At 44.4% G+C, this 14,243-nt stretch overlaps 1 protein-coding gene across 2 annotated transcripts in view; it reads right to left on the bottom strand.

Annotated features, from left to right (window-relative positions):
- The window catches only part of LOC134340284 (SH3 and cysteine-rich domain-containing protein 2-like), a 232,084-nt gene that overhangs the window by 116,403 nt on the left and 101,438 nt on the right, over nt 1–14,243 (bottom strand). For both annotated transcript variants that reach the window (XM_063037330.1, XM_063037331.1), the window contains exon 2: nt 3,182–3,482. In XM_063037330.1, the coding sequence (XP_062893400.1) occupies nt 3,182–3,482 (301 nt within the window). The remainder of the gene's footprint in view (nt 1–3,181; nt 3,483–14,243) is intronic.

Below are 14,243 nucleotides of genomic sequence, written 5' to 3'. Positions count from 1 at the left end.
ACAATTTGACTCTGTGGTTAAGAAGGCATACAGTGCATTTGGCCATCATCAACCGTGGGATTAAGTTTGGAGCCGAGAGGTAATGTTGCAGCTATATAGTACCCTGGTCAACCCCACTTGGAGTACTGTGTTCAGTTCTGGTCACCTCACTACAGGAAGGATATGGAAGCCATAGAAAGGGTGCAGAGGAGATTTACAAGGATGTTGCCTGGATTGGGGAGCATGCCTTATGAGAATAGGCTGAGTGAACTCAGCCCTTTTTCCTTGCAGCGACGGAGGATGAGACGTGACCCGATAGAGGTGTATAAGATGATGAGAGGCATTGATCGTCTGGATATTCAGAGGCTTTTCCCAGCACTGAGATGACTAGCAGGAGAGGGCACAGTTTTAAGGTGCTTGGAAGTAGGTACAGATGAAATGTCAGGGGGAAGTTGTTTTTTTTTTATTAATGCAGAGAGTGGTGAGTGCATGGAATGGGCTGCCGGTGACGGTGGTGGAGGCAGATACAACAGGGTCTTTTAAGAGACTCCTGGACAGATACATGGAGCTTAGAATAATAGGGGGCTATGGGTAAGCCTAGGTGATTTCTAAGGTAAGGGCATATTCAGCACAGTTTTGTGGGCCGAAGGGCCTGTATTCTGCTGCAGGTTTTCTATGTTTCTATGTTCATCCAAATAGTGCTTTGATGGTTGAATTTGCTTCCACAGGGCCAGTTGAGTCAAATAACAGAACCATATAAGACCATCCTAGATGATGATAAGGCCAGTGATGTTGTGGGGATGGAACTGGACTCTCTGACGGTGGTGTCTGAAAAGAGGATGCTGTCTAAGTTGCGAGCCATCTTGGACAATGTCTCCCATCCACTACATAATGTACTGGGTGGGCACAGGAGTACATTCAGCCAGAGACTCATTCCACCGAGATGCAACACAGAGCGTCATAGGAAGTCATTCCTGCCTGTGGCCATCAAACTTTACAACTCCTCCCTTGGAGGGTCAGACACACTGAGCCAATAGGCTGGTCCTGGACTTATTTCATAATTTACTGGCATAATTTACATATTACTATTTAACTATTTATGGTTCTATTACTATTTATTATTTATGGTGCAACTGTAACAAAAACCAATTTCCCCCGGGATCAATAAAGTATGACTATGACTGTGACTAAGATAAGATTTTCATGAGAATGATCCCGAGGATTAACATATGAGGAGTGTTTGATAGCTCTGGGCCTTGCTGGAGTTTAGAAGCATGAGGTGGATCTTATTGAATATTGAAAGGCTTAGATAGAGTGGACATGGAGAGGATTTTTCCTATAGTGGGACAGTCTAGGAGCAGAGGACACAGCCTCAAATTAGAATAAAATTCCTTTAGTTAGAACAGAAATGAGGTGGAATTTCTTTAGTCAGAGCGTGGTGAATCTGTGGAATTCATTGCCACAGATGACTGTGAAGGCCAAGGGGTATATCTAAAGCAGATTTTAATAGGTTCTTGATTAGTGAGGGTGTCAAAGATTATGAGGAGAATGGGGTTGAGAGGGATAATAAATCAGTCATGATGGAATGGTGGAGCAGATTTGATGGGCTGAATGGCCTACTTCTGCTCCTATATCTTCTGCTCTTATAGTCTAAGACAAGGGATATCAGAACTTGCTGCACATCTTAAAGAAACAACATAGGATCTTTCAGCCCAACTGTCTGTTTTTACCAATTCCACTCAGCAATCATCTCCTGCAGGCTTGACATTTTTTCCTCATTATTTATCCAAATCTTTTTGAAAGTGTCAGTAGAACCTTCCAACACCATATCTGCTGGCAGTGCATTCCATATTACAACCAAATATTATGTTAAAATTTTCCTCATCTCCAATCTAAAGGGATATCCTTCTATTCTAAAGCTGCGGTCTCTGATCCTGGACTCTCCCACTGCATCCTGTCCAGATCCAATTTCTTCATTCTCTTCTACTTCAAAAACAGGAATGGGGGAAAGCTTCTATGAAGCATAAACACAGGTATCAGCTCTTCTTGGACAAGTCTCATTTTCCCTCCAAAATTTCTATGTCATTCCAATTCAATGTCTGATAAAAATTATCAGGAATATAGGAAGCACATGCATTCACCAAGGCAGGCATAGAATACATCGCTCTGCTGTTGTGCACACCAGGGAAATTTGAACATCATGAAGAGAGCAACAATTACAAGGCACACACAAAATGCTGGAGGAACCCAACAGGTCAGGCAGCTTCTATGGAAAGGAATAAAGAGTCAACATTTTGACCAAGACCTTTCATCAGGACTAATGAAGTCCTGATAAGACCACAAGACATGGAGCCCATCAAGTCCACTCTGTCATTCCATCATGGCTGATTTATTATCCTTCTTAACCCTACTCACTTGTCTTTTCCCCATAACCTTTGACACCCTTACTAATGAAGAACCTATCAACCCCCACATTAAATCAGTTGGCCTCCATAGCAGTCCGTCACAATGAATTCCACCCTTTGGCTAAAGAAAATCCTACTCATCTCTGATCTAAAGGGATATCCTTGTATTCTGAAGCTGTTCCCTCTGGTCCTAGACTCTCCCATTATAGGGAACATCCTCCCCACATCCAATCTATGCAGGCCTTTCAATGTTCAATAGATTTTAATGAGATCCCCTTCATTCTTCTCAACTCAAATGAGTACAGGCTCAAAATCAAACACACTTCATATGTTAACCCTTTCATTCCTGGAATCACTCATGGACCTCCTCTGGACCCTCTTCAACACCAGCACATCTTTTCTTCGATAAGGGTCTCAGTCTGATACATCTACTCTTTATTCATTTCCATCGATGCTACCTCACCTATTGAGTTCCTTCAGCATTTTGTGTGTGTTACTTTGGATTTCCAGCATCTGCAGAGCCTCTTGTATTAACAATTACAAATCTATATCTTCCATTTGAAACCCAAACAAGCCACTAGCAGAGATGCCAAACAATAGCCACAACCAGCTAGAATGTAGAGTCTAATTTCTAGAACTACATAGTTACTGAATAAGTATTGCTTACCCATTAATGCTGATGATGAACTGCAGATGCAATGACGCATTATAAAATGTTGCATACAAACCCAAAAGCCCACCCATTATTATTAAGTAAATCTGATACTCATGGCTGTTAAAGTTAACATGAAACATACCTACAATCATGTGATGGCAGATGTCACAAAATGTGGGCTTTTTGAAGACAAATTCTTGAAAGTTGTGCGTCCTTACTGATTTGAGGGGCAGAATGTCCTGGTGGGATTTCCTTGCTGATGGTTCGTTAACATCGGGGTCCACTTGTCGGAACGCACTGGGTGGAGTTGGTGAGGGAGTGGGCGGAGGAGGCAGGATCTCTGGTGGGAACTTCACATCACTATTGGACCGTTGGAAGAAATTTTCAACGCTCTTGCTTCTGAGGATGGTCTTGAAGGAAAGGGATCTCTTTAACCATTGAAACTAAAGAAAAAAAAAGTAGAAGTACTATGAAGCCCACCAATGTTTGTGAAAGAGAACCAGTCAACAGATACCATTATTAAGATGGATTGGTTTCCTACCAATATCAATATCCCAGATACAATTAAATAAGATCTACTATAACGAGTCTTTGCTCAATTAGAGAATTGGCAATTGTCCCTTTCTAACTCAATATCTCAAAACAACATAGTAAATATTACAGATCCATTGGCTGATGCATTGGCCAGATCATCCCTTAATCTAAATTTCACAGAATATAAGCTTGATTTTATAATCTGGAAAATTACTGTGGATTTGCAAGGAACTATACCATTCATGATACCATGGAGATGCAAAAGACAACAGATGCTAAAGTCTGGAACAACAGACAAAATGCTGGAGGAACTCAGCATGCCACGCAGTATGAATGAGAGAAATGGAGAGTCTAGACCCTTCAATTGGACTGTATGCAAGGTTGGGATTGGTTCAAACTGATAGGAGAGCTGCACATTTGAAGGGGGCGAGTTTGGATTGGGTGAAGGGAGTGGAGAAGTCAAAACAGTTGATGTCACATCAAAATTTGGAAACTAAGAGGTTGAGAGTGGGTGCACAATTCTGATTTGATGGAGACAGCCATGAGAGCACGGAGGAACATCTGGAGTAACCTCTGAAATGCCCAGTTTGCTGCCGCTGCTACTGTGCAATCGAGAATTTCTGGAGGGAAGGCCCCAAAATCCTCGGCTTTACCTGCTGCTGGCGACCGGGGCTGGGGTCGAAGCGTTCGGCAGAGATGGTGCTCGGTGTGGGAGGGCTTGTCGGAGCTCGAAGTTTTCGGATGACTCAGAGTTGGACTGTGGTCAGGTATGGCAGGAAGAGTTTTCTTCCTTCTCCCATCTGCGTGAGATGTGGGGCTTTCGAGAGACTTTGAACCGTGCTCACGGCCTGTTCTTCATCAAGTTATGGTATTGCTTGCACTGTTGTAACTATATGTTATAGTTATGTGGTTTTTGTCAGTTTTTCAGTCTTGGTCTGTCCTGTGTTTCTGAGATATCACACCGGAGGAATATTGTATCAATTATTGTATAATTGCATGCATTACTAAATGACAATAAAGGAGGACTGTGTGTTCTCATAACCTAATCTAAAAAAAAAAGCCAGAAGTATCCAAGAGAATGAGAAGTGTTGGGGATGGGAGGCGAGGTGGGATGGGGGTTAAAACCTCTTACCAAAAAAAGGGAATAGGCACATAGGTAGAGGCACTAATGTGCTGGCATTAGAGACAGTCCAGAGGAAATTCATGAGAATGATTCCAGGAATGAAAAGGTTAATGCATGAGGAGCATTTATAGAGTCATAGTAAAGTACAGCACAGAAACAGACCCTTTGGCCCATCTGGTCCATGCCAAACCATTTATTATTCCTATTGACCTGCACTGGAACCATAGCCCTCCATACCTCTACCAGCCATGTACCTATCCAAACTTCTCTTAAACGTGGAAATTGAGCTCACATGTACCACTTGTGTTGGGAAAGGTTTTGAGGGCTCTGGGCCAGCATTTGCTGGAGTTTGGAAGAATATTCATTGAGACCTATTGAATATTGGAAGGCCGAGATAGAGTGGATGTGGAAAGGATGTTCCCTATAGTGTGTGGAGTGTAGGATGAGCCTCAAAACAGAGGGATGTACATTCAGAACAGAGATGAGGAAGAATTTCTTTAGCCAGAGAGTGGTGAATCTAGGAATTTATTGCCACGGATGGTTATGGAGGCCAGATCATTGAGTATATTTAAAGTGGGGGTTGATAGGTTCTTGATTAGTCAGGATATCAAAGGTTACGGGGAGAAGGCAGGAGAATGGGGTTGTGACAGATAATAAATCAGTATGATAGAAATGCAGAGTCCAAATGGCCTAATTTGGCTCCTATGCCTTATTGTCTACGCCCACCTGGACAAGCCAGCGAGCACTGTGATGGTCATGTTTGACTTCTCCAGTGCGTTCAACACCATCCACCCAGCTCTGCTGGGGGAGAAGCTGGCAGCGATGCAGGTGGACGCTTCCCTGGTGTCATGGATTCTTGATTACCTGACTGGTAGACCACAGTACGTGTGCTTGCAACACTGTGTCCGACAGAGTGATAAGCAGCACTGGGGCTCCACAGGGGACTGTCTTGTCTCCCTTTCTCTTCACCATTTACACCTCGGACTTCAACTACTGCACAGAGTCTTGTCATCTTCAGAAGTTTTCGGATGACTCTGCCATAGTTGGATGCATCAGCAAGATGAGGCTGAGTACAGGGCTACAGTAGGAAACTTTGTCACATGGTGTGAGCAGAATTATCTGCAGCTTAACGTGAAAAAGACTAAGGAGCTGGTGGTAGACCTGAGGAGAGCTGGTACCAGTGACGCCTGTTTCCATCCAGAGGGTCAGTGTGGACATGGTGGAGGATTACAAATACCTGGGGATACGAATTGACAATAAACCGGACAGGTCAAAGAACACTGAGGCTGTCTACAAGAAGGGTTAGAGCTGTCTCTATTTCCTGAGGAGACTGAGGTCCTTTAACATCTGCCGGACGATGCTGAGGATGTTCTACGAGTCTGTGGTGGCCAGTGCTATCATGTTTGCTGTTGTGTGCTGGGGCAGCAGGCTGAGGGTAGCAGACACCAACAGAATCAACAAACTCATTCATAAGGCCAGTGATGTTGTGGGGATGGAACTGGACTCTCTGACGGTGGTGTCTGAAAAGAGGATGCTGTCCAAGTTGCATGCCATCTTGGTCAATGTCTCCCATCCACTACATAATGTACTGGTTGGGCACAGGAGTACATTCAGCCAGAGACTCATTCCACCGAGATGCAGCACAGAGCGTCATAGGAAGTCATTCCTGCCTGTGGCCATCAAACTTTACAATTCCTTCCTTGGAGGGTCAGGCACCCTGAGCCAATAGGCTGGTCCTGGACTTATTTCATAATTTCCAGGCATAATTTACATATTACTATTTAACTATTTATGGTTCTATTACTATTTATTATTTATGGTGCAACTGTAATGAAAACGGGATCAATAAAGTATGACTATGACTATGACTATTGTCTTATTATCATATTATCATAAACAGGAGATTCTGCAGGTGCTGGAAATTTTGAACAATGTGCACACAAAATGCTGGAGCCCATCACCTCCCTATGGTTCCCATTTTTCCCTTCCTTCTATGTTTCACAGTCTTCTCCGATTAGATTCTTTCTTCTTCAGTCTTTACTTCCACCTATCACCTCGCAGCTTCTCACCTCCCCCACCCACCTATCTTCCTCATCACCTGTCAGCTTGTACTCCTTCGCCTCTTCCCACCACCTTATTCTGGCTTCAGCCCCCTTCCTTTTCAGTCCTGATCTTGGCCTTGATCTTGATCAAGGGTCTTGGCCCGAAATATCAATTGTTTAACCCCTCCATTGGTGCTGCCTGATTTGCTGAGTTCCTGCATTATTTTGTTTGTGTCCTTCCAGCAGATTTTTGAATTAGCTTTTCCAGATGTAAGTGTAGAGTTCCACCTGATTGAGCCCAGTGTTGAATTACTTCCACACAATAGTGGAGCCTCTATGCAAGCTACACAACAGTCAGTACATGCAAATAGAATCAAAGCACAAAAATAACACCACATATGCAATTATATCATATTCCATCAAGCTGAGTGTCACAGAAGCTCACAATATGAATTACTACAAGTATTGAGTGCAGATTAGGGCTATATGATTGCTCATCTTCAAGCTATAAAATCTCATAAATCTTGAGGCTGGAGTCTGGTTGCATGATCCTTGAGAGTCTTCAGAAATGCATCACAGTGTGTGCTCTTTTACTGAGGGAAGCTGACTTGTGTATCACTTGGTTTTAATTAGCAACAAGAGGGATCATGACAACAGGTCAGGGGCTACAGAAATTGGTCCCACAGTAATGGAAAATGTGCAGGATTCCAACAGTTTCATTCAGAATCAGGTTTGTTATCACTAACATATGTTGTGAAATTTGTTGTTTTGCAGCAATACATAAAGTAATGTTACAATAAAAAATATATAAAATATAAATCATGCAAAAAGAGACGAGCAGTGGGGTAGTTTTCAGAGGCTCATGGACTGTTCAGAAATTTGATGGCAGAGGGGAAAATTGAATTATGAGGTCAAGTCCCTTTTGAAGGCTAGAGCTGTGGCTTTTAGGTCCGGGATACCAGTCACTACACGGAATCCAGGGGTGAATTCCAGAAAGCCATTAAGGCGCCAAGAGGAAATATCGAGCCAAGTTGGAAGCCCAGGCTAACCAGAGGGATGCCAGTAGACTATGGCAGGGTCTAAAGGTTGGGAATATCAATAACTGTGGCGCTTCTCTTCCTGACGAACTTAACGTATTCTACGCAAGATTCGAACAGAAGAGGAGCGTCCTGCTCCCTCCAGATGAACTGGACCTGGTGGCATCGAGATTGATCATCACCGAGGAGGACGTTAGAAGGGCCTTCCTGAAGATAAATCCAAGGAAGGCGATGGGCCCAGATGGCGTCCCGGGACGGGTTCTCCGGGCCTGTGCAAGCGAGCTAACTGGAGTGTTTGCTGACATCTTCAACTGCTCCTTGCATCAATCTAAGATCCCCTTAAGAAGGCAACAATAATCCCAGTGCCGAAGAAGAGCAAGGTGGCATGCCTGAATGACTATCGACCTGTGGCTCTGACATCAATTGCTGTGAAGTGCTTCGAGCGATTGGTTATGGCACACATCAACCACAGCCTACCAGTCAACCTCGACACTTTGCAATTCACCTACCGGAGCAACAGGTCAACGGCAGATGCCATCTCTCTGGCCCTACATTCCTCCTTAGAACACCTGGAGAATAAAGATGCATACGCAAGGCTCCTTTTCATTGACTACAGCTCTGCCTTTAATACCATCATTCCAAATAAACTGATTCCTAAGCTCCAGAACCTGGGCCTTAGCACTCAGATCTGCAGCTGGATCTCCAACTTCCTCACAGACAGGACCCAGGCTGTAAAAATAGGGGACAAGCTCTCCTCTACAATCACTCTGAGCACCGGTGCCCCACAAGGCTGTGTACTCAGCCCCCTGCTGTACTCACTGTACACTCATGATTGTGTAGCCAAGTTTCCATCGAACTCAATATATAAGTTTACTGATGACACAGCAGTTGTAGGCTGTATCTCGGGTAATGATGAGTTTGAGTACAGAGAGGAAATTAAGATCCTGGTGGCATGGTGCAAAGACAATAACCTATCCCTCAACGTCAGCAAGACGAAGAAATTGGTTGTTGACTTCAGAAGGAGTAGCGGACCGCACGACCCAATTTACATCGGTGGTGCGCAAGTGAAACAGGTCAAAAGCTTTAAGTTCCTCGGGGTCAATATCACAAATGACCTGACTTGGTCCAACCAAGCAGAGTCCACTGCCAAGAAGGCCCACCAGCGCCTTTACTTCCTGAGAAAACTAAAGAAATTTGGCCTGTCCGCTAAAACCCTCACTAATTTTTATAGATGCACCGTAGAAAGCATTCTTCCAGGGTGCATCACAACCTGGTATGGAAGCTGTCCTGTCCAAGACCGAAAGAAGCTGCAGAAGATCATGAACACGGCACAGCACATCACACAAACCAATCTTCCGTCTGTGGACTCACTTTACACCACACGCTGTTGGAGCAGTGCTGCCAGGATAACCAAGGACACGACCCACCCAGCCAACACGCTTTTTGTTCTCTTCCCTCCGGGAGAAGGCTCAGGAGCTTGAAGACTCGTACGGCCAGATTTGGGAACAGCTTCTTTCCATCTGTGATAAGGCTACTGTACGGAACCTGACCCGGATCTGGACCGTACCCTCCAAATATCCGGACCTGCCTCTCAGTGATGAAGGACCTGAATGATGGATGCCGCCTTTTTGTCACTGGCAAATTTATAGATGGCATTTCAGTTGTGTCTAGCCAAACAGTCATGGGTGTAAAGAGAGTACAGCAGTAGGCTAAGCACACTTGAGGTGCGCCGGTGGTGATTATCAGTGAGAAGGAGAAGTTATTTTCAATCCACACTGACTGTGGTCTCCCAGTGATGAAGTACAGGATCCACTTGCAGAAGAAGGTACAGAGGCTCACGGTTTGGAATTCATTGATTAGAGCTGAAGAAGGCAGAGTCTACCATTAAGGGCCTCCTCACCATTCAGGACATGCCCTCTTCTTCTTACTACCATCAGGGAGGAGGCATACAAACCTGGAGGCACGCACTCAGCATTTTCGGAACAGCATTTATACTTTACACTTTATTGCCGCCAAACAATTGATACTAGAATGTACAATCATCACAGCAATATTTGATTCTGCGCTTCCCGCTCCCTGGATTACAAATCGATAGTAAATATTAAAAAAATTTGCTACAGTATTTGATGACATGCCAAATCTCTTCAAATTCCTAATGAAGTATAGCTACTGGCATGCCTTTTTTTTATGCAGGGAATAATAAATACAGCTTGTGTTGAAAACTGGATTTTAGGACTCAGTAAAGTGGACATGAAGATGATGTTTCCTATAGTGGAGGAATCCAGGACAAAGGGGCAGTCTCAGAATAGAAGGACATCCCTTTAGAACAGAGATGAAGAGCAATTTCTTTAGCCGGTAGTAGCGAATATGTGGAATTCATCACCATGTGCAGCTGTGGAGGTCAAATTATTGGATATATTTAAAGTGGAGGTCAACAAGTTCTTGATTAGTTAGGGAGTCAAAAGTTATGGGAGCATGCCAGAGAATGGGGTTGAGAGGGTTAATACATCAGCAATGATGGAATGACAGAACCATCTTTATAGGCAGAATGGCCTAATCCTGTTCCTGTCTTATGGCCTTTTGGTCTAACTAAGGTGGAAAGAAGTGCAAGCTTCATCCACAAGCTCATTACAGACCAGGGGTAGGGGGGTGGCTGTCAGTGAGCTGCACTCAATCTAAAACTTCTAGGTTCTCTTTGAGGTTATGTGCATCTAATGCCTCTCTGTATCAGCAAAGAGGAAAATGTAGAGTGAGCAGTCAGTACTTTGCTTCAATCCTTGTTGAGCTTGCATCCTGCACAATTGTAGATTTTCACAAGTAAAACAGTGGAGGTGTTTTTCATTTAAGGAAAGCCATAGCAGTTAATTTATTGAATGCCGAAAAATTGAACTCAAAGCGCGGTAAAAGTACTTTATCTAACAATGTCATTGCGTCAAAACAGCCTCTTAAAGTGAACACCCAACTCAATGTCGGTGGTTGTGAATTGAGTACATTTCCATCAATTACCCTACACAGGCCCCACAAGAGTTCACTGAAACCGGCATTGAGAGCCCCTCCGGAGCTCAGATGAGCAGCCAGACTCAGTCCTATGTTCCATGGGTGGAGGAACAGCAGGTACTTCTGGCTTATCCAGAGGTGTGTTGACACGTTCATGGTCACATCGTGATGACAGGGGCAGAGTAGTGGAATCCTCCAAATGTTGGTGAGCCAGTTAAGGCGATCTACCAAAACACATTCAGGTTTACCCCTTTTATCTATGATAAAAGTCTTTTCTCCCCATTCCAAAATGTGAAATGGGCCATTGTAAGGGGACCCAAGGGGACTTGCATCATGGCAGACGAAAACAAACAAGGCAGAGTGTAGCTCAACAGGAACTTAAGAGTGCAAAACACGACGATGGGAGGTAGGAATATGTGAAAAGGAATTGAATTTATTGGGGGGGGGGGAACACTGTTGAGAGGCCCACCAGGTGGTCATGGTGTCAGCAATAAAATCACCTGGCACTCATAATGGCTGCACGCATACTAATTCAGACACAAAGGCTAATTGCAGGTCCTCTTTTGGAGCTGTTCTGAGTCCCAGCAGGACCCATGGGAAATGATCAGGCCAGCGCTCATCGTTAGGGAAGCCCTCAAAGCAGCCTTTAAGGAGCGGTGAAACCGATGGCAAACAACATTAGTCTATAGGTGATACACTGTGGTGTGATGTAGCCTAATGACGAGGTTCTAGGCCATCGCAGACCAGAGGTCTGATATGAATAGGGGACCACAGTCAGAGGTGCTAAACCAAGCAACTCAGGTGCTGATGAACACCAGAGTCACATCTGTAAGTTGACATGACTGCTGGTCAGTAAACCTGGACCTCTGGTTCAGTAGTTTAGTGAGCTGCCATGCCAGCATAGTCAAACCCTGTGTATGGTCTCAACAGCTGGCCATGAGAGGCAATCAGCCACGGCATTATTTTTCCCCTTGATATGCTGTATATCAGTTGTGAACCCAGTTGGTGTCGCTGCTGTGCAGACCAAAGGTCTATTAATTTGGCCATTGCGTGCACAAGGGCTTTATAGTCAATGAAAATTGTGGAATGGTGACCCTCTAGAAGACAACAAAATAGAAGACAGCCAGACTGAAATAGAGAGGCTTACAGTCAAATATTCTGTACTTCCTTTCAGGGTGGGGGTGGGGGGGGGCGGGGGGTGGGTGTGAAGCTGCCAGATGAAGGCAGCAAGAGGCTGCCACATGCCTGCATCCAACTGTTCATGCACAGCACCCACAGAATAGTCTGAAGTGTCAGTAGTAATGGCTATGGGTGCATTAGAGAGCAGGTGCACCAATACAGTCACATTGGAAAGAGCTTGTTTGCTATCACCAGATGCTCTGGTCATGTCCGCTGAACACTGCATGTGATTAAAGATATTGCCTTTAAGTGCGCTATATGGGCGAAGCATCAGTTCAGCAGCTTGCGGAATGAAATGGTGATAGAAATTCACCATGCCTAAAAGTAGGAAACACATAATAGTGACTACTTTCAATGGGAGCGGTTTCACACCTTCTGTGGTGATGCGATGGGCAAGAAAGTCAACAGTTGACAACTCAAATGGCATTTAGCAGGGTATGTATTCAACCCATGCTGGCATAAGTGCTTGACAAGTGTGCGGAGATGAGATACATACTCAGATTTGGATGCACTGACGACAAGTACGTCATTCAGGTAAACAAAAAGAAAATCTAATTTCTTTTAAAATAGAGAGTCCATCAGCCATTTTAGCAAGCTCCCTGTAGTCCTTCACGGGTGCATTAGTGAGGGCTATGTGGACTTGATCAGGCTTTTGCTGCATGAAGAGTTCTTTAAAAATAAAACAAGGATGGTGATTTTCCAGGAGATATAGCATGTGGTCCATTAGCTCTGATGGCTGAGTATTGCTGAGGCCAGGCAAGGAGAGCAACAGATTGGTGTGCTCAGACTCCGATAGTCCAAAAGTCTGTAAAAGGAGAGCTTTCAGTGATCAGCATTTATCATGTACAGGCTGGTGTTCTAATAGACCCACCACTCCTGCAGCCATGGGAGTTGCTGAGTGATGCTACTACATAGAAATGTTTAGGGTTGTTGGTGAAGATTTCTCAAAGTGTGAATTAGGCCTTGGCTTGTACAAACCAAGCAATGGCATTTTGCTCCCAAAACTCTGGCAGTTTCAAAAGGACTGTGTTGGCTGACATGTTCAATAATTCTGGAATCATTCTAGAGCATCAGGGGTCACCAAGTCAGGCAGCATCTATGGAGAGGAGCAAAGAGTGATGTTTTGGGCTGAGACTCTTCAGCAGGACTGGAAGGGGTGGTCCACTTCCTTTCTGGGACAGAAGAGTACAGCACAGAAACAGGCCCTTCAGTTCAGGATGTTTTGCTGAACTAAGTTAATGACAATTAAACTAATCCCTTCTGCCTACACATGGAGCATATCCCTCCATTCTCTGCATATTCATATTCCCAAGAGCTTCAGGGCGCCATCTTAGTGTAGCAGTTAGCGCAACCCTATCACAGCTCGGGGCATTGGAGTTCAGAGTTCAATTCAACGTCTTCTGGAAGAAAGTTCGGGCATTACTCCCATGTGCGCATGAGTTTCTTCTGGGTGCTCCAGCTTTCTCCCATAGTACAAAGACATTCCAATTGGTAGGTTAATTGGTCATTGTAAATTATCCTAAGATTAGGCTGGAGTTAAATTGGTGGGTCACTGGACAGCACAATTCAGTGGGGCCAGAAGGGTCTGTTCCAAGCTGCACCTCTAAATAAATACATCTTGCCCCACATCTTCTTTGAACTTACCCCTCCCTCTCACCTAAAATGTCTAGAGGCCAAAGTCAGACTGTTCTCTGGTTTGGGGACAGTATGTGGATGTGGGTGGGTATGTGTTAGGGAGGAACAGGGCCTGTTTTGCTGCTTCTTGTGTTTCTGTTTCGTTGCATTCTGTGTTGTTTTGCTGAACATTGTGGGCGCTATGTTGACACTTGAATGTGTGGCGACACTAGTGAGCTGTCCCCATCACATTAGGTGTGTTGTTTATTAATGCAAATTACACATTACACTATATATTTCAATGTACATGTGATAAATAAATGAATCTAGACCTAGAATGCACACCTCTGGTATTAGACCTTTCAACCACAGGTAAAAGATACTGACCATCCAGTCTATCTGGGCCCTGCAATTCTATCAACTCCACATCTCCAGAGGAAACAACCCTAGTTTATTCAACCTCTCCTCATAGTACATATGATCCAATCCAGGCAGCATACTGGTGAATCTTGTCTGCACCCTCTCTAAAGCCTCCACATCTTTCCTACATTGAGATATATTTGCAGCTTGAGTCAATAGCAAGGAAGGCAAATGCAATGTCAGCATTCACTTCAAGAGGATGAGAATATAAAAGCAAGCATGTACTGCCCAGGCTTCATAAAGCACTGCTGATGCCTC

This window comes from Mobula hypostoma, chromosome X1 (assembly GCF_963921235.1).
Source record: "Mobula hypostoma chromosome X1, sMobHyp1.1, whole genome shotgun sequence".
NCBI lineage: Eukaryota > Metazoa > Chordata > Chondrichthyes > Myliobatiformes > Myliobatidae > Mobula > Mobula hypostoma.
Note: the sequence above shows the minus strand (reverse complement) of the source record. Positions and strands in the feature narration are given on the sequence as shown.